The sequence below is a fragment of the Rutidosis leptorrhynchoides genome, chromosome 5 (assembly GCF_046630445.1).
Source record: "Rutidosis leptorrhynchoides isolate AG116_Rl617_1_P2 chromosome 5, CSIRO_AGI_Rlap_v1, whole genome shotgun sequence".
In the NCBI taxonomy this organism is placed as follows: domain Eukaryota; kingdom Viridiplantae; phylum Streptophyta; class Magnoliopsida; order Asterales; family Asteraceae; genus Rutidosis; species Rutidosis leptorrhynchoides.
The window spans coordinates 350,523,664-350,550,711 of NC_092337.1; the positions used below are offsets into that span (position 1 = coordinate 350,523,664).

Sequence of the window (27,048 nt, forward strand, 5' to 3'; positions counted from 1 at the left end):
CTAGGATGATGGAGGGTTCCTCGGCGGCGTATCATGTTAACGAATTTAATTCGATTTTAACTCGGTTGAAATCGATGAATATTAAATTCGATGATGATCTTGAGGCGTTGTTTTTGCTATCTTCATTGCCCGATAGTTGGGCCGATACGGTTACGACAGTTAGTGGTTCATCAGGAACTACTAAGTTAACTTTTGAAGGAATCTGAAATTTGATTCTTAGAGAAGGTATTCGTAGGAAAGATTCGAATGGGGGTTCGGGTTCGGGTTCGGTTCTAAGTGTTAGTCAGGGAGGAGCTAGGTCAAGAAGTCCATCAAGGAGCAAGAACGTGATGTGTTGGAATTGTCAACAAGTTCGTCACTATAAGTTAAAGTGCTCGAGTCTTAATTCGGGTGGGAGCATGGTGGCTACGGTGATCGAATATGCATTGATGTGTCAAAAAGAGGTTCTTGACGAATCTTGATTTTTAGATTCGGGTGCCTGGTATCATGTTACCCCATACATGAACGAGATAGTGAACTTCAAGGAATACACTGGTAGGGTTCGAGTTGCAAATGGGAGTACACTTGATATTGTGGGTAATGGTGATCTCGTGCTTAGACAATTGAATTATGCTTGGATCTTGAGGAATGTGTGGTTTGTCCTAAAGATCAAGAGTCGGTTTATTTCGGTTGTGCAATTGGAGGATGATAATTGTAATGTTCTATTTGAATATCAAAAGTGGGTAGTGTTTAAAGGAGATTATGTGGTTGCTCGCGGGTATAAAAAGGGAACTATGTATATGGTTGAAGTTCCTAAAGAGGAATGGCTAGGTGATTATGTTGATGTTAAAAAGTCCTGGCGTGCTAATGCTTTCCGGTATTGTTGAGAGGTCTTGTTTGAGTGAGAGCTCGAAACTAGTGGAGATTCTGGTTGAATTGAGTACACTAGACTCTTCGTCACTTCGAGAAGATCTTCTCCAATGGCAACTTTGTTGCGGCCGACCGAGGTTGATGAACAAGAGGTTTTCTTAAGAGTCATGGTTAATGATACATCCGATGAGTCCAAATTCGTGCGCACATAAGTGGTCGTGTTCAAATGGTGAAAGCAAAGGTGTTAAAGTGGACGATTAAGTGTGTGAAAGTGCTCTCGTGCAAGGTTTTAATAGGCAATGTCCATGTGTTCGTTCTACCGGCATGTTTATACTTTATTGGAAAGTTAGATTGAGTGGATGATACTGTCTACGGGTGGATCGCTTGGGCGATGGGATTGATTGGGTCGGGTCGAACTCAAACGACCCGTTATCTCCAAAACTAAGGAGGTAGGTGCCATAGCCAAAGAAAAGTTCTTGTTTCCAAGATAGTAACAAAAGGATCGATTTATAGCTCAGCGGAATTTTTTGTTGTTGAAAGACTTCACTTGCTCGAAGTTTATTGGGTGAAGTGCGGCATGATTCGGGTGCAAATCCAGCGGTATCAAAAGGAGGTATAATTAGCGGATCAAGTTGTTGCGGTGGGATGATGATGATGTTAGGTTAAAGATGGGTGTTGGTTAACGTCTCTTCAAGGGGAGATTGTTGGGAGTGCGAATCGAGTTAAACAAGGAATCGAGAAAACGAAAAATAGTTGCAAGGGTTGAACTCGCGACTGGAGATTTCTGTAGGGATGAGTTTCGCGATCACGGAACTTGTGAAGGCTAGGGACTCCTGATCGCGAGCTGGGGGCTGATGGGAGAAAATTATAGAATACGCGTTTTCTTGCTCCCAAAACTATTCCTTGTATTGTTTTGCCTATCTAAGCATCATATTGTAACCCATACATGTATTCACGAAAATTATCAGTAAAAGTACTCTCCTTGGTGACAGAGGATTAAAGTAATCATTCGTGATTACATATAACCTCGTTAAATTCTCTTGTCTTTATCGTTTTTTGCTAGTTTCTTCGTATACATCAAATATTTCGTTTATTGTCAGTGAGTTTGATAACTTAGGGTTATCAAGTTTTGTTAGGGCTCACGTGCTTTATTCTTAACAGGTTTTATCATAATGTTTACCATCACCAGTTACAAACCATATTTTTTAGGGAAAACAAATCATCAAACAATTACCTTATCTTATTGTGAACATAAATTCTAAATTGTAACCACCAGACCATTATCAATTAAAAAAGCTCAATCATCACATATAAGGTTTTCTTAACCAATCCCTCAGTTCAACTTAACCGTTCCATACAACGACAACATCATCTGCTTTATGAATTCGTGGCCTTCACCTCTTACTTTTTTTCTGGAATCGTTTGATCGTATCGTTTCAAGTAGATCGATCTTTTTTTTTTTGGTGTTTTTTACATCCCCTTCTTTGAATTTTTCTTCTCGAGTACTTTAGTTAAATTCAATATACCTTCATTCTTGTTGAACTCGAAAAAGCAAACATCACCTTCTGATAATTGATGAAAATTATAAAACTTGGACCACCCAGATGATAACCTGTATTGGGTTCTCATGCCATGATCGATCTTTATATCCATCATCCATTCATTCCCCTCATGATCTTTCAACTTTAACGTGGTTGCACTTTCTAGTCCTGCAGCTCTCACAAATTTCACCGGCAACCACTACAACCGAACAAAAAAAAAAACTTTCATTTACTAAAATAAATTAGATAATGATGAAAAGAAAAAAAAAAGAAACTTTCATTTACTAATACAAATTAGATTATGATAATCAATTTCATCATACAGGATGCAATAAAAAAAGTGTAAATTAGTGCAATCATCAGGTAAAAGACATAAGAGATCAACTTCAAAAACCAAGTATACTGTACCATATATAACTATATTATCCATGAGGCAATTAGAAACTGTTCAAAAACAAATGATATAGTATTGGACATTAATTAATTTGTAATTAAAGATGAAGGATTCTTAATTGCTACCATGATATGTTTATGGCTTTTGCCAATAAGCTTTTGAAACCACAAATTCCCATCTTCCTCCTCCTCCTCCTCCTCCTCCTCCTCATCATCATCATCATCATCATCATCATCATCATCACCATCATCATCATCATCAACATTAACATCATCAACGTCATCATTATCATGATCAACATCCTCATCATCATCGTCATCATCATCATCATCATTATCAATCCTAACAGCCTCATCATCAACATCAGCATCATCATCATCATCATCATCATCATCATTATCAACACCATCATTATCAACAACATTAATACCATTATCAACATCATGAGCATCATCATCAACAACATCATCATCATCATCATCATCATCATCATCATCATCATCGTCATTGTTGTTATCATCATCATCATCATCATCATCATCATCATCGCCAACAACTGTTTAATTATGATAAAGATCCCATAAAACTGTAAACGTATATACACACACATAAATATAAGGAATACAAAGACAGTAAGAAGGGAAACGTAACTGGTGTCATTAAAGGTGAGATCTTTCTCACATCCATTTTCATCAAAAAATAAAACTTTAAAAGTGTTGGGATCAACTAACCAAAATACAACAAATTCCTTAACACAAAGTTGGACTTCTTTGACCACTTTACACCACCCATTAGTAAAACAGTAATCTTCACCATTTTTTTCAACTTTCAGTTTCCATGAATGTTCCCCTGTTTCAGTCTTGAGTGTTGCATTTTCAGGGATCCTTTCTGAAAAACTCTTTACAAAAGCCTTTGGCAATGTCTAAAAAAATACAGATTATTCACATTAATATAAAAATACAATGATTCACATATATACATATATAGGTAATGGGTAATGGGTAATGATATAGAGGATATATAAGAATACCAGATATGGGGATGAAGGGTAACGAATCACTTTAAGGAATGTTGGACAACCTTCAACTGACTCACAACTAGTCATTTGCAATATCAAAAAAAAAAATTATATGGTTTAATTGAAGAGATCCCCAAAGACTTGTCAAGATTTTTAAAATTTTGCAACCTAAACTCTGTTGGTTGTGTTTATGCCCATGTTTACAATAAGTAAATACTTTGATAATTAGTTGTTAGAGGGTTGTTCAAAAGAAGTAATACAAAGTTAATGAGATGGTTTGGTTGCAACATTAATAATAAGTGATGTGTGCATGGCATCAGCAGAAGTAGAAAATAGTTGCAGCAACATGAATAGGGAAAGCTATTCAATTCATAAAATTATAAAGATGAAAAATCCAAATAACCAATAATGCTGGACAGTCACTTTATTTTGGGGTATTGTATCTAAATTTGTTAATGGGTCAAATATATGTTTGTCTTTGTGTGTAGCATGTAGAGGGGGTGATATATAACACAAATATATAAAAAGCTCAAAATAAGGTGAAATAGCTAGTTAGAAGTTAAAAGCCAGGTGGGGCACCCACCCCTTCCAAGCTAGCCCATATTCCCCCACTGTAGGGATGTTATATTGAAAAGAAGTAATGGAATAACGTAATCAAAATGACCAACAAGATATTTATACTAGGATATAGAAAGGACCTGTTAGGAAATATTGATCTTACTACTCTCAGCAACACGGGCGGAACCAGGAATGTTTTTTTTTACTGAGGCGGATTTTTTTTTAAAGCGTTTACATACACATCAATTTTTTTGGCAAAATATAAAAGCTTTTGGACAAAATATGAAGACTCTTGGACAAAATATCGAGACTCTCGGGGCAAAATATGAAAATCTAAAATTTTAAACCTGAAAGTTTTAAATCCACTAGAGGCGGGCCCCCACCCCACCCCACTCTATTTCCGCCCTTGCTACTCTGTCATCCACATAATTACTGAAGTAGAAAGCGGGAGGTGGTCAGCAGTGAGTTTTAGTTGTGGGTTGATTTTTGCTTGTTTACGTTGGTTTTTCGTCGAGTCTCTTCTTTTCCGGTTTCTTCTTCCGGGTTGGACTAGGTGATGATGTCCCTTATGAAGATTTGGTTTCTGCGCGAGGAGGGGGGGATGTTTTTTGTTGTTGTGATCCTTTATGTGGCATCTTGTGAAGTTTCTTAGCGGTTGGGGTTTCTTGGATTTCGATGGTATAGTGGGAAATGACGTTCTCTAAATGATTCGGTGTTTTGTCGGAAATTGTTTAGGTGCTTTCGGGTTTTGGGTTTTAGTTGATAGCCTTGTTAGTTTTTAGCTAGCCTTATTAACCTTTTACCCATCATGTTGGTGGTTATACGTTTATTTTGTTTAACTTGTTAATTTCTGTTTTTGCGGTTTGGTTTAAGCTAATTTTTTTATCCCCCATGATTCGGTTTATACAATGTTGACTTTTGAATCCGTTTATTTATAATATTATCTTATTATTCTTATCATCATCATTATATTATTATATTATTATTATTAATGATCGTGACCGTGACCATCACCTTGACCACAACGTCACCGTGACTACTACTGGATTATTGATTGATTTATTGATGACCATAAACAAGCAGTTGCACCATCCGTTAACTGATATGCGTTTGTTTTTATTGTTTGTTTTTGTTTTTTTACTTAAGTGAGTCTGTCAGCACAATGCCATCACAAGTTCAAATTTCTTAGAAAACACAAATAAACATACAAATACCACATCTTGATTATATAAATATAAACAGCAACTGTAAGTGGTAACCACCAACATCAAGTACCAAGTATGCTCAATTATAAGATTAATTAAAAGTAAACAATATGGTTGCTTCTATCAAATTCCTCTTTCACCTCCATAGGACAATCACCAGAACCATTTTTCTGAAGCGGCAGCAGCGGCCTTCCTCTCTTGGTTTTTGCCTCCATGGGAGCACAAGAGCCATGCTTCTGAAGTGGTGGCGTTCCTCTCCGCCTTTTCGCCTCCACGGAACGAGCACCAGAGCCACGTTTCTGAAGTGGCGGCCGTCCTCTCTTCCTTTCCGCCTCCACAGGATGGCCGCCAGATCCATTTTTCTGAAGTGGCGGTCGTCCTCTCTTCCTTTCCGCCTCCACAGGACGGCTGCCAGATCCATTTTTCTGAAGTGGCGGCCGTCCTCTCTTTCTTTGCACCTCAACCACCTCTGGGACCGTTACATCTATAATTTTAACTCCAACACTACCAGGAATTTGTTTTTCCAAAGGTGGTCTTCCTCTTTTTTTCTTAATTACTTTCGGCTCGTTTTCATTCTCAACGTTCGCACCACCACCACCGCCATGAGACGGCGGCCTTCCTCTTTTTGTCGTCTTCCCCTCCTCTGTTAAATCTTCTTTTGCAATTGCTTTTTTACTCTTGAGTACTTGTGTTAGATTCAATACACCTTCTTTTTTATTAAACTTGAATAAACATACATCACCTTCTGATAATTGGTGATAATCACGAAAAATCGACCACCCAGATGATAACCTGTGTTTGGTTTTCCGACCGTGAACTTCAATCTTGATATCCATGATCCATTCTTTTCCCTCATGGTCCTTCATCATTATCTTCGTTTCATTTTCTAGTCCCGCAGATTTCACAAATTTCGTTGGCAACCACTACACACGGCATAGGTAAAATGTGCATTCATTATTATTAATGAGGTAATCAAAATCAATTTTACCATGAAAAAATACACTCAAAACTGTTTATTACCGCAAAAATTTGATAATCACCAAAGAAAACTAAATGATATCTTGAAAATGAAAAATAAAGCTACACAACTTTCAAAAATATATTCTCATGAGCTTTGTAGAAACTTAAACTTAAATAGTTACATACCATGATGTATAACTAATTACAAGATGTTAAACAAATGTTTTTGTGGATGATAATAAGACTTTAGTTTAACAATAATTACTGTTAATCACAACTTTAAAGGGTAAAACTACATAAAGGTATAAACTTTGAGAACACAACATACAAATAGTACCACTGATACCATTCTGTAATTTTAACCCTAAGAGAAAGGATTCATGTGCATTACCATGGTATAAATGTGGCTTTTTTCAATGATCTTTTGAAAGCATAAGTACTTATCTTGCATATGTACAACATCATCAACACCATTTTCATCATCATTACCATGACCATCAGCAACATCATCATTATCATGACCATCAGCAACGTCATCATTATCATCACCATCTGCAATACACAAAATTAGAAGGGGAAAAAACAGCAGAGACTGAGAGATTAAGAGAGAAACTTAACTGGTTTTGTTAAAGGTGAGATCTTTACAACACCCATGTTTATCAAGAAATGAAGCTTGAAAGGTAAAAGGATCAACTAGCCAAAATACAACCATATCCTTAGGACCCAATTTGACATCTTTGACTAATTCAACCCACCCATCAGCAAAGCAGTACTTATCATCAATCTTTACCAACTTCAACTTCCAACAATGGTCCCCTGCTACAGCCTTAAATATGGAGTTTTCAGGGATCTTTTCTGAAAACTTCTTTACAAAAGCATTTGGCAAAAACTGCAAACAAATTCAAATTTCAGATAATTTAAAATTCACTATACAAAATTCAAACTCCAAATACAATGAAATCATAAGTTCATAACACAGTTAATTATTCCAAAACCGGAAACTGAAAAAAAAAAATTACTTTTATCAACGAAGAAATTAAGATGCTTGATATACATATTATGTAATTTTTTTGTGTTATATGGAGAGAATGAAAGATTACCAAATAAGGTGAAGAACGGTAACGAATTACTTTGAAGAATGATGGACAACCTTCAGCTGGCTCACAGATGTTAGTCATTTGCAATCAATTGAAATTTTTTTTTTTTTATAAATTATTATATTAAATTAAATTAACTGTTTAGTGTTTAATTGTTTAATTGAAGAAATAAATCTACGGTTAGATTAAAAAATTGCAAGTCAGAGAGGGACACTGCTTGTGGAAAGGGTGGGTCGTATGTTAACCTTAAAGTATAATGTGACTTTTAATGATAAACGATTACGTATTTCAATTTTTTTGAACGAGATTATGATTTAAAAGGAAGTGTGCAGTTGAGGTATTACACCATTTTTAACGCGAGGTAGGAGGGTTTCGTCAAACGCGCTGACGACGGGTAACGCCCTCTGACACCTTTAACGTCGCGTCACGTGTGACGATTTTGGGGCTTTACCTGTAAAAAATCGTCAAGTGTACGTGGCAGCTTGTGATTGGTCTGGATTTAAAGCTGTCAACGGTTATATGCCATTTTTCAGTTTTTTTTTTTAAAATAATTTATATATTTATTTATATAAACCCATACACACTCTCATTTTTAACACATCAAAATACAATACTTTCTATCATTTTTACACTTTCAATCCTACTATTTTTATAATTAAATGGCATCGTATTTACTTAATTCCAAATTCAATTCGGAAGACGAGATTATTATTGTAACAACCCGACCTTTTCGGTTAAATACTTAACGACCGTTAGTTAAATTCTATGAATTTCTACACCCATTTATTTTAAGGATATGCTATTTTAAAATGTGCTACATATTACGTGATTTCATCTTTGGTTTAGAAGTATGCGAGAAACTTGGAAAACGCGAGAAAAACGTGTGGTTAGTGAAAATCGGAAAAACGTCTTTAAGACAACGAAACGAATGATAATTCACTTTTAAAAATTATTTTATATATAATTATTATTTTTTAAAAATAGGTTTAATTTATTAGAAAATTTATAAACTAAAAGCGCGAAGAATTCGTTCAACACTCGATTAACGTTATGGTTCTCGGTTTCGTAACGACACTTAGCAATGAATTAAATAATTAGTAAGTAAAATAATTATTCTATATAATTTATGAAAATTAGAATTCTTTTATTAATTAAGAGAAATTAATTTAATTTAAGAATCTGATAGAATTAATGTTTAGCGATTCGGTTCGCATTTTCGGTTATCGAAACTTAGAAACGGACCAAAGAATCAATATAGCTAGCTAGGAGAGCCCATGGGCACCTCTTTTGCAACCCCAATCGGCCAAGCCCCCTCTAGCCCATTCGTTTGGATTAAATTGTGGCCCGATTGACTAATAAGTGATCCATTAAGCTTTTAACCTAGCCCTAATCCATCACTTATCAAAAACAATACTTACATACTCCCTCCCCCCCCCCCCCCCCCAATTCACGACCAACACCTGCTCCAAAAACCCTCACCATCGACATCTTCATCCCTCACTCTCACCCTCACTGGTTGCTTGATCATTAAATCGCTTACGGATTCGTGATCCTCTCGTCGTGCTCTACGCATCTATACCACTAATTTCTTTCTATGGTATGATCTAAAACTCTATTTTCCAGATTTTATTGTTATTATATATGTATAGGGTTGCTAGAGTGTCTAGTGCTCAAGTCTTGATTTGTGTACGTTTAATTCGGTTGTTAATTGATCGTGTGTGCTACTTTGATGAGCCGACGAATTTGATAAGACCTAAACTGATTTTTGCATGATATATAATGTTAATATATGTACATAATTGAATTTCTATCAAAAATTTATTAAACTTTCATGTAGATAACGCGCGATTTTGATAAACGGTTAGCAAGATACGTACAATTAGGGTTTTAATGCAAATTCGTTCTTGAATCTGATTTTTCTGAAATGTTATGTTACCGATCTTAAATTGTTCTTAATTAAATAGCTTTCGAAAAATTATGAATATTGCGTTTAGATATCATATGTTTTCGATTTACGGATCGAAAGTTAGGATTAAAACGATTTCGGTATGAATTATGCATGAATCTGATTTCTGGAAATACATGATTTGGTATTAAATCATGAAGTTTTGATAAATTAAATCCTTATGAAAAACTAATAAGTTTTCATCTAGATATTGCGTGATCTTGAATTGTAAAACTCAAGTTATAACCAAGACAACGTTTTATAAATTTTATTCGACGTTTGCATGAACATTATGTGATTGTGACTAATTGATAATATGAATTGCCATGGATTCTCGGAATATGAACTAAAACATGATTAGGAAGAGTTTCTAATTGGCAGTATATTGATTTGATGTGTTATGTGGCGGTAATGCTTTACAAGATAATATGCTTCCGAAATTTCTTTGAAAACTGAAGGAATGACTTGCGCGAATAAACTGTACCAATTGGTTAAATCAAAAATTATCTTCTCTTTACAGTAGATAGAGGAACTTCTTTTCAAAATTCTCCAATTGGCCTTGTAGTGTGTTGAATTACTATGTTCAACTGATAGGCTTTTTGCTTGCGAGTGCATAAACTGAAGTGGTGAAATTTGTATGTATCTAGAGTTCTAGAAATCGTATTATAGCGTGGTTTAACTTTTTGGAAATCTAATAAGTTAACCTACTAATCTGGAAAGAATCATTTTGCCATGTTATGTAAACGTTAATCCTCAACTAAAACTTTACGATTGACATGTGTCGAATGGTTTGACCAACATGAGTAACCTACTGATATGGTTGACATATGTTGACCATATTGACGGTGGTTGATCATCGGCTGACTTGCTTTGACTTTTGTTGACTTTTACTGTAATTGTGAGTCGGACTTCAGCAATAGGACTACGTGCACCCTATGGACCGACTTAGCTTATTAGACACTTATTAACCAACTTGTATATTTAGGTTAAGTCTATGGGTCAAGGACCTATATCTTGTTATCTATTGTGCTATTTGTAGCCTAGCTAAACGTGAGTTATGGCCCCTTTTTTCATTATTGTTTTTGGGGTGAGAATACATGCTTACTAGTTTTCCAAAAATTTACTATACGAGAGTTCACCGTCCTACTGTATTTTCAACTTTTACTGTTTATACTCTGGGTGAATACACGTTATTGACACAGATTTTACAACCAGACACGATGATTTAGAGATAAACTACGTATTGCATGAGTTCAGACTAAAAACCCCTTAGCTCGAAGATGTTCAATACTTTATGTAAATGTGAATCATATGATGTGTTAGCAAAACGATTCCTGTTATATGAAACATGATGCACACCATAAAGGAACTAAGGTAATGAAATGTGCCATCCACAACAAAACCTTGGGTTTAGGTTTGCGATACAGTACAACTATTAAGCTCTAACAAAATAACCCCTAGTTAAAAGGAGAAAGATGAGCATGACACGGGAATTTGTATAGTGGGTGTTATATCATCCAATGCTAGTCCTAGTATTGAATAGTGACACACCAATTATCTCATTGAACGGAAACTCTAATAAGTGATCCAATGATAATATTCAAATGTTAACCACTTTATTTTGATGATGACACCAAGTCTTATGTGCTTAAAAAGCATAGAGAACAACACGAGTTCACGAGCCAACACGATCTCTATCAAACGACCAATGCACATAATACACAAGTCAAAAGAGTCATTTGAAAAACTCTGGATGAGCACGGCTGGGTCCACTGTTGACCACAGGTCTGACCGTAGATGTCCTGTACCTTAGTTCTGAGGAACACGATGCACGGTCGACTCCACGGTCAATTGTGGGTCGACTGCAGTTTCTTCTGTTACTATTTCCAACCATTTTGAGTTTGACCACTTTGAGGCATCTATAATTTACAAAACCTTTTTCAATATGCTTAGAATAGCTTCCTCCTAATGTTTTCAAAAGAGTTTTGAACTAAAAGATGTTAATCTTAATTAATCACACCTAATGACATCTTAATGATAATTTAACTTGAAATAAGGTTAAACACATAAGTGTTACATCCTCTTATGTAACGACCCGGAAATTTCCGACCAAATTTAAACCCTAACCTTTATATGTTTCCGACGCGATAAGCAAAATCCTTAACGTTGAGTCTAGAAAACTTGAAATCTATGTTTAGATAATTAGTTACCCTTTTGGCCAAGCCTGACGATTCACGAACAATTATTTGTAAATGAATATATTTATATAGATATATATATATATATATATATAAATGTAATTGTAGGTATATATATATATATATATATAATAATAATCGGAAATAATAAAATATAATATATTAAACAGAATAAGTATGTATTGTTAAAATGAATAAATAGTAGATATTCAACATATGTTATTATATGATATAAAATTATAATTTAACAATATATTTGCTATAAGATTATTATTATTATTATTTTCGTATTAATAATATTATTATCTGTAGCATTAATAGTATTATATAAAATTGAAAATAGGTAACATATTATATCTTAATTATAGATTGTATTATTAAGATATTGTTGTTATGATTAATAATTATTATTATTATAGTTATCTTTATTATTATTATAAAGTAAGACAAAATATTATTATCATTAATAATATCATTATTAGCATCATTATTATTAATGTTGTTATTTGTATTTAAATTATTTTTATTATTAAATGTATTATTAATATACCTATATTTATTAAATATATATATTAAATAAAAAAAAAGAGAAGATAAATATATAAATATACAAACGAATACTGGATTACTCCCTGTACTATTTTTTTTCCTCCTTTTTCTTGTTGGTCCGTGACTATCTGTCTATTTCTCTTCCTATTATAAATCGATTTGGGTATTAATTTTGCTGTTAAAAACAAAAACTCCAGCACATAAATATATTGAACATATGCATCTGGAATTAAAACATACTATCTTTAAAAAAAAATTGAGGTCGCATACCTCTGATCTTGACCAAAACATCAAAAGCTCGATTTCGATTTTTATTTCCAAATTCGTTAAAGCAGATTTGTTAGGAGTCTTTTGTTCAATCTTTCTGCAAATTCTTATACCTTAATTCGTTTTAACAATCAAGAATTTCGAGGTTAAAGTTTGAAACTTAAAAGTCAATGTTTATGTTCTTCATGGAATTCGGTTCTAATTTGATATTTCTGTTTCAATTGAGGATGTCAAAAGTTCCTAAGATCGATTTGAAACATATTTCGTTTTGTAAATTTCGTCTAAAACAGCTCAGAAAATTGAAAGTCGATTTTTACTCCTTTGGTTCATACCGTCGCTGTATTATATTTTTATATTTTTTTTTTCTTCGATTTCAATCCACTCAAGAAACAATTTTAGGTTGAATATATTTCTTGTGAGAGTCCTAAAAACCAGAAATCAAATGGGTTAAGATATTTGACCTCGTTCTCTGATTGACTGATATGGAAGAAGAAATGGCACAGTGATACTACACGGGTTATATACATTACGGATAGGAATAAAACAGAGAAACGGGCAACAGCCTGATGGTTTAAGGGGATGTCGGGTGTGCGGGAGGTCAGGGGTTCGAGACTTGGTTGGGACATATTTTTTTTATTTCGTTTTTGGAAAGGTAGATTTCTTTTAAAAATTATTATTTTTATTATTATTGTTATTATTATTAATCCTATAATTATATTATCACTTATTATTACTAATAATAACATGATCCTTATCTTTAATGTAGTTTACATTATTTTCATCACAAGTATTATTATTAAGGAGTATTATTCTTAATATTACCAATAATATTATTATAAATATTATATTTATTATTATTATTGATTAAAAGTATCATCATTAATATTTAATAATTATTATTATGATTATTATTATCTATACTATAATTATTATTATTTATTATTATTAATATCAAAGCTACCAATGAAACTATTAGTATTGTTAGTATAATTAGTATCAATAATATCATCATTATTACTAATATTAATGATATTATTATCATCTTTTAGTTAACAAACAAAAGATTTTTTTTTTAAACATAGATATACAAATATATATATAAATACATATATACATATTATTTAAAACAAAACTTAATTATATAAGTATGGTTATCTACTTAATATATAAAATGACATATATAGGTTATTAACATTAAAAAAAATTATATCATTAATAGTAATATATATACTTATTTGATTACAACTATGTATATTAATAAATATACAAATGATATAGGTTCGTGAATCCGAGGCCAACCTTATACGTGTTCATTGATGTTATATGTATTTTTACTACAAAATACATTAGGTGAGTATATAGTCCCTTTTAAACTTTAAATATTTTTAGGCTGAGAATACATGCGCTATTTTTATAAATGATTTACGTTATTGACACAAGTGACTAAAATTACGTTCTACATGGGTTTGAATCAAAAATCCCCTAGCTTGGTAACTTTAACTATTGGTTTATGAACTGGTAGGCGCGAATCCTAAAGATAGATCTATCGGGTTTTACACCCCCACCCAGATGTTGTTCTAGTCACTACTAAACTAGAAGAACGGGTGTTTAGTACTTCGAGGTTAACGGAACGCACTTGATTCGGTGCACATATTATTATAACTCAGGGGTACACACTCATGTTAAGGCTAGTTACCGGGTGCCCACTGCTTGGAATGCTTTTCATACACTTGCGAGTGTATTATGTTTTTAAATATGAAATCTTGTGGTCCATAGTTATTACGCTGCTAGCATCAAACCTATATATCTCACCAACTTTATGTTGACCTTTTAAAGCATGTTATTCTCAGGTACAAATTAAGTCTTCCGCTGTGCAATAGCTCATATTAAGGACCTTACATGGAGTCGATCAGCGCAATGGAACCAACTGTTGAAGACTCCGTCCGGGAGGATTAGTTCGGGTTTCTACAGTTGGTATCAGAGCGGTGGTCTTAGTGAACCAGGCCTTGCATTAGTGTGTCTGACTAGTAGTTGTTAGGATACATTAGTGAGTCTGGACTTTGACCGTGTCTACATGTCAAAAGTTTTGCTTATCATTTCTAGTCGGAAATCATCTGCTTATCATCCTTAGGGAATTACCTGCTTATCATTCTTAAGTCTAGACATGTCTTACTGCATTTAGTGCATCGATAGTGTATAGACAAAATTCATATCGTAGCGCATCTGTAGACTTGCCTGACATATGCCGTAGGTTCCTCTGTAGTCTACGAAATCTTTAGTACTATGTATATAGATATTCTATATATCTAGAATATCATCCGATATCCGAAAATCATTTCACATCAAATAACCATTCCATCCACCAAATTGTCCTCTTGGCGATGAACCTGAAGCACTTACCGGCGAACCTATTTGAAACACCATTTTCTCACTCATTTCTAGAGTATCTCGTCACGACTATATACTATCCCATATTTCGAATCTAGTTCATTCGCTCGCTCCAACCGCCAATCATCCCGGTGTACTAGCAGAAATTAACGAACTTCGCGCTCGTGTGACGACGTTGGTGAACAATGTGCGAAGGTTGCAAACACCAGCATCAGCACCAACCGCATAATCTGTATCACCATCATCAACGTCAACAGTACCCTTATCACCCCCAAATCACAACTGCGTCATAAACTTCAAAAATAATCTTTGTTCTACATATCGTTCTATCTACTCTATTTTCATTCTACGTATCGTTCTACATCGATTATCTTCGCTTTACGTATCATTCTACCTCATTTATCTCCGTTCAACATGACAATTATGTAATCTCTAATGATTTAGAGATCACGTAATCAAGTGTTAATGATAAATCAAATGAGTTTAATATCTTAATGACTCATTGAATCCATGATTACATCTGAAGAAAATATATATGCAAGTATATTTTCATAAAGATTGTAATTAAAAATTCTTTCGTACAAACTGTTAATGATGAAAATATTTTAACGGGTGGGTAGTACCCGAGGAATACTTAGAATTCACATTAATAAGTTACACTGTACATTCTTCGAATCTGATTCAACGATTATTTATTATCCTACTTACAACTACCGATATATGTATCCGTTCACTGTAACGACCCGTCAAAATCGCTATTGACGCGGCACGTTAATCATTGATTCCACAGTGAGGTTTTGACCTCTATATGATACGTTTTGATAAAATATTGCATTCATTAAAATAAGTGACTTTCTAAACATAGAAAGTTATAAACATGTGGGCGAGTGCTTAGGTATAAGCAAAGCCCCAAAGTACATAAGTCTTTAATTTACAGGTTGACATCACAGTCCAATTATTTATTACACAACGCAGTTTTATTTTGAATGCAATAAACTTTGTACAAAGCATGAGAGACTCCATGCAGGCAACAAGCACATCACAGCGGAAGCATTCTAAGGACCTGAGAATAAAACATGCTAAAAAGTCAACACGAATGTTGGTGAGTTATAGGTTTAATTGCTCGAGTCATAAACATATATAAAGATAGACCACAAGATTTCATCAAAAGTTTATCAATAGATTCTACGTAACAGAGCACCCTGGTAACTAAACTTAACGCTATAGTGATAATTACCCCATTCGTTTTAATACGCGCAAACCAACGTGTCTTAAACTCAAATAACATACGTCCGTTAAAAGGCTAGCGCTCTAGCTCGGACGGGGATGTCAAGCCCTATGGATCCATATACAATTATTCGCGCCCACCAGTCCATATCCTATGTACTGGCAGCTACTAGTTACCAAAGCTAAGGGATTTTCGGTTTAACTCAGTGTAGAATTTTGTATGTACTTGTGTCTTATTGCGTTTAAAATAAATTGCATGTATTCTCAGCCCAAAAATATTTAAAGCATTTAAAAAGGGAGACTATAACTCACAGTTCAATATTGCGATTCAATATTGTAGGCAAATTGCGTAGACGTAATGATGGTAGATGACTGTATGGTTGGCCTTGGATTCAAGAACAATACCCCGAATAATACCTAATATTTCCTTAGCTTAAAGCGGTTTGAAACCCGAATTAAAAACACCCTCGTATATACCTTATTATTATTAAACTTAAATTTAAAATTATAATTATAATATAAATATAAATATTAAGAGATAATGTGAAAAAACTTCGTCGAACAAACTGCGTATTTATATTACTTTTCGATTTACTGTAGCTCATGCGATCGCATGAGTTTTCAGTGTTTTTGCCATGCGATCGCATGGCCGCCTTTTCTGTTTTTGTTTGCTAGTTCGTCGACATCAAATAGTATTTACTGTAGCAAATAGTGTTTACTGTAGCAAATAGTGTTTTACTGTAGCAAATAGTGTTTACTGTAGCAAATAGTGTTTTACTGTAGCAAATCACTGTAGCAAAGTCGTTTTCACTGTAGCACTGTAGCAAAATACGGTTTCACTGTAGCAATTAATGTTTTACTGTAGGAAAGTCGTTTTTTACTTGTACATCTTATAATATATATATATATATATATATATATATATATATATATATACATACATATATGTATATTTACATAATATTAAATCATAAAAAGAATTGGTTTAAATTAGTCGCAATTTTTCGGGTCATCACAGTACCTCCCCGTTAAAGAAAATTTCGTCCCGAAATTTTGAGTAGTACCTGTTTCATGAGCGATATCAGTGAACAAATGTGGATACTTTTGCTTCATTTGATCTTCACGTTCCCAAGTAAACTCGGGTCCTCGTCTTGCGTTCCAACGAACTCTAACTATCGGTATTTTGCTTTGTTTTAATTGTTTGACCTCACGGTCCATGATTTCAACAGGTTCTTCGATAAAATGGAGTTTATCATTGATTCGTATTTCGTCAAGAGGAATTACGACATCCTCTTCAGCTAAACATTTCTTCAAATTTGACACGTGAAATGTGTCGTGAACACTACTAAGTTCTTGTGGTAGCCTTAATCGATAAGCAACTGCTCCAATTCTTTCGGTGATTTCAAAGGGTCCTACGTACCTAGGACTTAGCTTTCCTCGTTTACCGAATCGTACAACGCCTTTCCAGGGTGACACTTTCAACATGACTTTGTCGCCCACTTGAAATTCTAGCGGTTTTCTTCTTACATCAGCATAACTCTTTTGGCGACTCATGGCCGTTTTCAATCGCTGTTGTATTTGAATGATCTTTTCGGTGGTTTCGTGAATAATTTCTGGTCCAGTAAGTTGTCTTTCTCCTACTTCACTCCAACAGATAGGAGATCTGCACTTTCTACCGTAAAGTGCTTCAAATGGTGCTGCGTTGATGCTCGTATGATAGCTGTTATTGTATGAAAATTCTGCCAACGGTAAGTGTCGATCCCAACTGGTTCCAAAGTCAATCACGCATGCCCGTAACATGTCTTCCAATGTTTGTATTGTTCTTTCACTTTGACCATCTGTCTGTGGGTGATAAGCGGTGCTCATATCTAATCGAGTTCCCAATGCTTTTTGTAATGATTGCCAAAAACGTGATGTGAATCGGGTGTCGCGATCAGATATGATGGAGATGGGTACACCATGCCTGGAAACTACTTCCTTCAAATATAGGCGTGCTAATTTCTCCATACTGTCTGTCTCCTTTATTGGTAGGAAGTGAGCTGATTTAGTTAGACGATCAACTATCACCCAAATAGTATCATGACTACTTGCAGTCCTTGGCAATTTCGTAATGAAATCCATGGTTATTCTTTCCCATTTCCACTGCAGAATTTCTGGTTGTTGCAGTAATCCTGACGGCTTTTGGTGCTCAGCTTTGACCTTTGCACACGTTAAACATTTGCTTACATAAGTAGCAATTTCTGTTTTCATATTAGGCCACCAATAAAACTTCTTGAGATCGTGGTACATTTTTCCGTTTCCTGGGTGAATTGAGTACCTCGTTTTGTGTGCTTCATCTAGTACTAGTTGCCTTAGGTTACCATGTCTTGGTACCCATATCCTACCAGCAAAATACAGGGTTCCATCGGCTTTTACTTCAAGTTGTTTTTCTATCCCTTTGCTCATTTCACCTTTTTCGTTTTCTTCTTTTAAAGCTTCTAACTGTGCTGCTTGAATTTGCTTTGTGAGATCAGTACGAATTGTAATATTCAAAGCTCGGACCCTAAGAGGTTTTACTCTTTCTTTTCGACTTAGGGCATCAGCTACAACATTAGCCTTTCCGGGGTGGTAACGGATTTCACAATCGTAATCGTTTAACAACTCTACCCAGCGACGTTGTCTCATATTGAGTTGTTTTTGATCAAAAATATGCTGAAGACTCTTATGGTCGGTGTACACTGTACACTTGGTGCCATATAAATAGTGTCTCCATATTTTGAGTGCAAAAACTACAGCTCCAAGTTCCAAATCGTGTGTCGTATAGTTCTTTTCATGAATTTTTAGTTGTCGTGAGGCATATGCGATAACTTTTGTGCGTTGCATTAATACACATCCTAAACCTTGGCGTGAAGCGTCACAATAGATCACGAAATCATCATTTCCTTCTGGTAATGACAAAATGGGTGCAGACGTTAACTTCTTCTTTAATAACTGGAATGAGGATTCCTGTTCCGTGGACCAATCATATTTCTTTCCCTTTTGAGTCAATGAAGTTAAGGGTTTGGCGATTCTAGAGAAATCTTGAATGAATCTTCGGTAGTAACCAGCAAGACCTAAGAATTGGCGAATTTGTGTTGGAGTCTTCGGGGTTTCCCATTTACTAATGGCTTCGATCTTGGTGGGGTCAACTTTAATTCCATGTTTACTGACAACATGGCCCAAAAATTGTACTTCTTGTAACCAGAAATCACACTTCGAAAATTTTGCATACAATTCTTCTTTCTTGAGTATCTCCAGTACCAGTCTTAAGTGTTGCTCATGTTCTTCCTTGTTCTTCGAGTAAATCAATATGTCGTCGATAAAAACAATGACAAATTTGTCTAAATACGGTCTACAGATGCGATTCATTAGATCCATGAATACTGCTGGAGCATTAGTTAATCCAAAAGGCATGACTAGAAACTCATAGTGACCGTAACGGGTTCTGAACGCGGTTTTAGGAACATCTTCTTCCTTCACTCTCAGTTGATGATATCCGGAGCGTAGATCAATCTTAGAATAAACACTTGATCCTTGCAATTGATCAAACAAATCATCAATCCTCGGTAATGGGTACCGATTCTTGATCGTTAATTTGTTTAATTCTCGGTAATCTATGCACATTCTCATAGATCCATCCTTCTTCTTGACGAACAGAATAGGAGCACCCCAAGGTGAAAAACTAGGACGAATAAATCCACGGTCCGATAATTCTTGCAACTGGTCTTGTAATTCTTGCATTTCTGAAGGTGCAAGTCTATATGGAGATCGGGCTACAGGTGCAGCTCCTGGTATGAGATCAATCTGAAATTCTACACACCTGTGTGGAGGTAGCCCCGGTAATTCTTCTGGAAATACTCCGGGATATTCTCTTACAACCGGCATGTCATTAATGCTTCTTTCTTCAGTATCGATCTTCTTTACGTGTGCCAGAATAGCATAACAACCTTTTCTTATAAGTTTCTGGGCCTTCATACAGCTGATAAAGTTCAGCTTTGAGTTGCTCTTCTCCCCATAAATCATTAATGACGTTTCATCCTTACGAGGGATGCGGATTGCTTTCTCAGCGCAAACAACTTCCGCTCTTGTTTTGGACATCCAGTCCATGCCAACGATTACGTCAAAACTTCCTAATTCTACGGGTATCAAATCGATTTTGAAGGTTTCACCAGCGAGATTCATTTCGCAACCATGGCAAATTTTATCGGCTTTTATCAGTTTACCATTAGCTAATTCAATAGTATATTTATCGTCTAGAGGTAATGATGCACATTTTAGTTTAAAACTAAAGTCTTTACACATATAACTTCTATCAGCACCCGTATCAAACATAATAGAAGCTAGTTGATTATTAACGGTAAACGTACCCGTGACAAGATTAGGATCCTCACGTGCTTTACTGGCACTAACATTAAATGCCCTCCCACGTGCGGGTTCTTTGTTCTTCTCCTTATCAGGGCATTGATTTATAAAGTGACCAGACTTCCCGCATCCATAACATTTCTTGACATCGGTCGATTTTGTCTTTACTTCAGAAACGGTGGCATAACAATCTTTCGCCACATGTCCTTTCTTGTTACACTTGTCACAGACCACTTGGCAATAACCTGCATGATGTGTGTAACATCTTTTGCAGAATGGATGGGGTCCCTTATAGTTTGGACTTGCAGTTGCCCCATCTTGGTTACCTTTAAAAGTTTCTTGTTTCTTCAGGTGAGTACTTTTGCCCTTATAGTCTTCCCATTTCCTCTTTCCTTCAGTTGTCTTGACTTCGGTAATTGGTGCCTTAATCGAACTCTCTGTGATCTGGTCCATGAGTTGGTGTGCCATTGTCATGGCTTCCTGCATCGTATTCGGTTTGGACGATGTAACATTTCCTTTGATATTGATCGATAAACCGTCAATATACATTTCTATCTTTCGTTTCTCGTTTGGCCCCAATTCGGGACACAACAAGGCTAGTTCCATGAAACGCTTTTCATAGTTATTGAGATTCGCGCCGATAACCTTCAGATTACGTAACTCAGATTCCATTTTTCTGATCTCGTTTCGAGGACAGTACTCCTCGATTAGCATCTTTTTCAGTTCTTCCCAAGAGATATCATATGCCGTATCTATTCCTTCTGCTTTAGCATAATTGTTCCACCAAGTAAGTGCACCGTCTTGCAACGTGCACGAAGCATACTTTGACTTGTCTCCGTTCGCACAATTACTGATTTTGAAAACGGACTCCATCTTTTCAAACCATCGGGTTAGACCGACTGGTCCCTCGGTTCCACTAAACGTCTGTGGTTTGCATCCTTGAAAAGTTTTGTATGAACATCCGTTTCGTGAGTTTGTGTTTACGGCTGCTGCTTTGGCTGCTGCTTCGGCTGTTGCTTTTGCTGCCTCGGCTGCAGCAATTCTTTCATTCACACGTTTCTCGACTAGTTGCTCAAACTCAGCATCCGATATTTGAGACATGTTTCTTCAATAAACACAACAGATATAATTTAATCATATAGAATATTATAGGTAAAATGAGTTGTCAATAGTTAATCGTAGCATATTAATAATATGAACCGATTATTATAAAAGCCTTTTCTTCTTATTAGCATTTTATAATTATTTCTAGGGTATTACCTACCCGTTAAGTTCATACATAATAGCTAGTACAAGGAATCAACTACTAAAATCCTAATAATATTCCACTATGAAAATTATAGCGAGTTACTACATTATTATGTAATAATAATAATAAGAAGTAGTAATAATACAAATAATCATTCCATGCATTTATTATTAATAAACCAAAATAATACAATACCATACAATACTGATATTTTACATATGCTTATTTTACATAACAAGATAGAGTAGCACACATAAGCAATAAAATAGCGCATGGAAGATTTATGGTTGCGAGGTCGTTCATTCAGAACTATCAGAAACTTCTTCCCATTTGGTTCTCTCTGCCAATTGTTTGTGTGCACATGGTCCGACAGACATTCTGGCAGTGTATTTTATTTTTAGTTGGGGTTTTGAGGTACCTGTTGCCTCAGTGGGTTTAATACAATAAGGGTGGTTACGGATCGAATGGTCCTGTTCTTTTTTAATAATTAAGGACATTTTATTATTGTGGTTGTTTTTATTATCTATAGCAAGTTGGAATTTCTCCTTAGTGATCTCTTTTATTTCATTAGCGAAATCCTCCTCCTTACTGATCTCGTCTGATGACGAACTGTCTGAGTCATGTGTAGGAGAATATGATGACGAACTGCAAGAATATGTACCGGTGGTCATGAACCGAAATCTGCCAGGCGTAATCGGCACAACCCGCCCGTCGGCGGTATATCTGGACCAATGTCCATATTTGTTTAGAAATGGACGATCCTCGTTTACTCCAGGGATCATGGGTCCATGCCAACGATACTGTGGCTCCGGAAAACTAGAGTTGGGTGGAGCTGGAACCTCCTCTGGGTTTACCGGGAGTTGAGATTCCCCGGCTAACACAATTTCTTCTTTAATAGGTATTGGAACGCCCTTTTCAGTTGTGGATAGAATAGATTCAGTGTCCGATTCCGAGTCGTACAAAATGATAGGATTAGAGGAAGTCATCTATTACATAATTGAAACAACAATTACGTTAGCATATAAATATATCACATATAATGTTTTTGACCAAATAATAAGCAAAAATCAGGAAAAACAGATATGGTCATAGTCCAGACTCACTAATGCATCCTAACAATTACCAGTTAAACACAATAATGTAATTTCTGGTTCCCTATGACCTCAGGCTCGGATACCAACTGTAACGACCCGTCAAAATCGCTATTGACGCGGCACGTTAATCATTGATTCCACAGTGAGGTTTTGACCTCTATATGATACGTTTTGATAAAATATTGCATTCATTAAAATAAGTGACTTTCTAAACATAGAAAGTTATAAACATGTGGGCGAGTGCTTAGGTATAAGCAAAACCCCAAAATACATAAGTCTTTAATTTACAGGTTGACATCACAGTCCAATTATTTATTACACAACGCAGTTTTATTTTGAATGCAATAAACTTTGTACAAAGCATGAGAGACTCCATGCAAGCAACAAGCACATCACAGCGGAAGCATTCTAAGGACCTGAGAATAAAACATGCTAAAAAGTCAACACGAATGTTGGTGAGTTATAGGTTTAATTGCTCGAGTCATAAACATATATAAAGATAGACCACAAGATTTCATCAAAAGTTTATCAATAGATTCTACGTAACAGAGCACCCTGGTAACTAAACTTAACGCTATAGTGATAATTACCCCATTCGTTTTAATACGCGCAAACCAACGTGTCTTAAACTCAAATAACATACGTCCGTTAAAAGGCTAGCGCTCTAGCTCGGACGGGGATGTCAAGCCCTATGGATCCATATACAATTATTCGCGCCCACCAGTCCATATCCTATGTACTGGCAGCTACTAGTTACCAAAGCTAAGGGATTTTCGGTTTAACTCAGTGTAGAATTTTGTATGTACTTGTGTCTTATTGCGTTTAAAATAAATTGCATGTATTCTCAGCCCAAAAATATTTAAAGCATTTAAAAAGGGAGACTATAACTCACAGTTCAATATTGCGATTCAATATTGTAGGCAAATTGCGTAGACGTAATGATGGTAGATGACTGTATGGTTGGCCTTGGATTCAAGAACAATACCCCGAATAATACCTAATATTTCCTTAGCTTAAAGCGGTTTGAAACCCGAATTAAAAACACCCTCGTATATACCTTATTATTATTAAACTTAAATTTAAAATTATAATTATAATATAAATATAAATATTAAGAGATAATGTGAAAAAACTTCGTCGAACAAACTGCGTATTTATATTACTTTTCGATTTACTGTAGCTCATGCGATCGCATGAGTTTTCAGTGTTTTTGCCATGCGATCGCATGGCCGCCTTTTCTGTTTTTGTTTGCTAGTTCGTCGACATCAAATAGTATTTACTGTAGCAAATAGTGTTTACTGTAGCAAATAGTGTTTTACTGTAGCAAATAGTGTTTACTGTAGCAAATAGTGTTTTACTGTAGCAAATCACTGTAGCAAAGTCGTTTTCACTGTAGCACTGTAGCAAAATACGGTTTCACTGTAGCAATTAATGTTTTACTGTAGAAAAGTCGTTTTTTACTTGTACATCTTATAATATATATATATATATATATATATATATATATATATATATATATACATACATATATGTATATTTACATAATATTAAATCATAAAAAGAATTGGTTTAAATTAGTCGAAATTTTTCGGGTCATCACAGTCACCCAGATTAACCATTTCCCTTTAAATTTCATATTTGGATTTTTTTACCTATCCAAATCCAACAAGTGGCATAATGAAGAAACATTGGCAAAATAAAATATGTTAGAAACAGACGAATTAACTAATTGAAATTTGATAAGGATTCCACGCTAACTGTTCCGGCTAACTGTTCCCAGCTAACTGATTAACATTTAATTTATCGCAATTTACATTCTCGCAATTTTATTTATCGTCATTTAATTTCTGTTATTTATTTTACGCACTTTATTTATCGTCATTCTGTTATTTACGCATTTTAAATAACGGGACACGTATACAAGGTTTCGACTTATCATATCGACCCATCTATATATATATTTCGGAACAACCATAGACACTCTATATGTGAATGTTGGAGTTGGCTATACAGGGTTGGAGTTGATTCCAAAATATATATATGGTTTGAGTTGTGATCAATACTGAGACCGGTACACGGGTCACGATACGTATTAATTAATTCGAATATTATATATTAAATTATACATGAATTTATTGGACTATTGGACAATTGGACTCTTGGACTGCTAACTTTAGACAATTAAAATGAATTAAAATATTGATTATAACATATGAAACTAAACAATTCTTCAAGTTTGCCACTTGATTTCATCTTAAATTTCATTTATACCTCGACAGTTACAATTTGCGTTTAAATCTTTCATGATTTTTGAAAATCCCTCAATCGAGAAATTGAACTAATCGCACTTCATCTACGGAAGAAAAGATTTTTGCATATAGTTATGCACCTAAAAACTCTCGGAAACTGAGTCAACGTAGCAGTGTTAATTCCTTTAGTGTTATTATTACCCAAAATAACTTTACAATCCCTTTCCAAATTAGCCAATTTTGTCACAGCTCCAGCAAATTAACTTCGACTTCTCAGTAAGACCAGTCTTATTATAACCTCGGTATATACACCATGTCCTTGCGCCTTCGTTATCGGAAAACCTTTTATATTCCACCATACTATCATAAGCGTTTAATCATCTAAAAAACACAATTCGCCCGAAAACACCTTGGATTGATAACCGACGATTCAGATATGGCTGCATTAAATGCAGAGGAAACAGTAAATTGTAGATGGCCTAAATGGCCAAAAGTTTGATGATAAAGAAGGGAGTGTTAGGAACGCTCAATAGAAAATTTGGTACTGAAAAATGGATTGAGTTAACCGTGAAGGAAACAAAGAACAAATACAAGGACTGAACCTGCTTTTAAAGAATTCAAATGATTCAGTGCCTGCTGAAACCGTTAGTAAGAACGCTACTCCTTATTCTAGACCTTTCCAGATGATATTCTTCATCATCGTCTTATCTTAGATATTATAAGATATCTTCATATTTTCCGCTATACATATTCTCCATATTTCTAAAGATATTTTCACAACTATTCCTATCTACAATCATCTATCTCCCCGTAATATCTGCGTTACAACATAAAAGAAACTGTGTTAGTTTCTAAATTCTGAAATCTTCAAGTTTAAAATATGAATGTTTTGAAGCAGTGTTGGAAACTGATGCGTGAATTAGTATAATATAATGAAACTTGATCAACTTCATTATATTACAGTAAGTCATGATTGAGTTTCTAATGGAATGTGATGATTCACAATACCATCAACATGTGCCATGTTACACGACTCTTATATTCTATCCAATCTTCAGAACATATCATCTTGATAGTTCTATCTTTCCAGGATATTCTGGTAATTTGATAAATCAAAAAAAAAAAAAATGGTGCCGTTACCATTTCTTTCTTAAAGCAATAGTTACGTTCATTTCGAATTTTATACCTATGAATTCTGGACCATTATTCACTTGACTCGAAGTCGGGAAGAGGAAACGAAAGCATGAAGCTCTGAAAAATAATGAAGAATATAAAGCTCGATAATAACCCCGAAATTTCAAACCGTGTATAACAATACGTATTGCAACGTAAAGACACGGGAGAATTAAAAACATTATAGTCTCAAAGAAATAATAGAAGTGAATAGATTTTTCTGGCGGTCGATGAAAGAAAAGAATGAGAAATATGAAAATTTGAAGTATATCGAGAATCAGAATAGGATGGAGCATATTGACAAACGTCTTAAAGTAGGAATTAAGGAGAAAGAGTAGAAGATGTGAGGTATGGAAGTAAGGAAGGGAATGAGGTGAATTTATAGTAAAATATTCGACAAAGAAATCAAAATAGAAGGCTGCGTTAAATCAAAGAAAATCATGATCGCCGAAAAACCAAATCTCATTACGTAAAGTTTCCCTTAAATCCCTTAAAATCCGGAAATCAATCATCAGTTATAACGAATATATCTTTACTTATCTCACTCTTTTGCGATGGTCTCATTTATATTTTCCGCGTAATCGAATCGTTTTATCTACATTACTCAATGACGATAAAACTCCATTATCACTTCATATTCATCATGAAAACATTCCTATTGTTATTCATAACGACCTCTATCAAATTTCGGGGACGAAATTTCTTTA

At 34.8% G+C, this 27,048-nt stretch overlaps 2 protein-coding genes across 2 annotated transcripts; both read right to left on the bottom strand.

The window, feature by feature from the left end:
• Positions 1–2,319: 2,319 nt before the first annotated feature.
• Positions 2,320–3,889, bottom strand: LOC139849658 (uncharacterized). Its single transcript, XM_071839291.1, has 4 exons — positions 3,815–3,889; positions 3,516–3,706; positions 2,910–3,126; positions 2,320–2,589 (listed from the first exon to the last, which is right to left on the bottom strand). Exons 1-4 carry the CDS (start codon positions 3,887–3,889, stop codon positions 2,320–2,322), a joined length of 753 nt encoding a protein of 250 aa, XP_071695392.1.
• Positions 3,890–5,588: 1,699 nt separating this feature from the next.
• Positions 5,589–7,924, bottom strand: LOC139847850 (uncharacterized). Its single transcript, XM_071837579.1, has 4 exons — positions 7,626–7,924; positions 7,144–7,414; positions 6,917–7,077; positions 5,589–6,488 (listed from the first exon to the last, which is right to left on the bottom strand). The coding sequence occupies exons 1-4, from the start codon at positions 7,701–7,703 to the stop codon at positions 5,661–5,663; spliced, it is 1,338 nt and encodes a 445-aa protein (XP_071693680.1). The 5' UTR covers positions 7,704–7,924; the 3' UTR covers positions 5,589–5,660.
• Between the last annotated feature and the right edge of the window lie 19,124 nt (positions 7,925–27,048).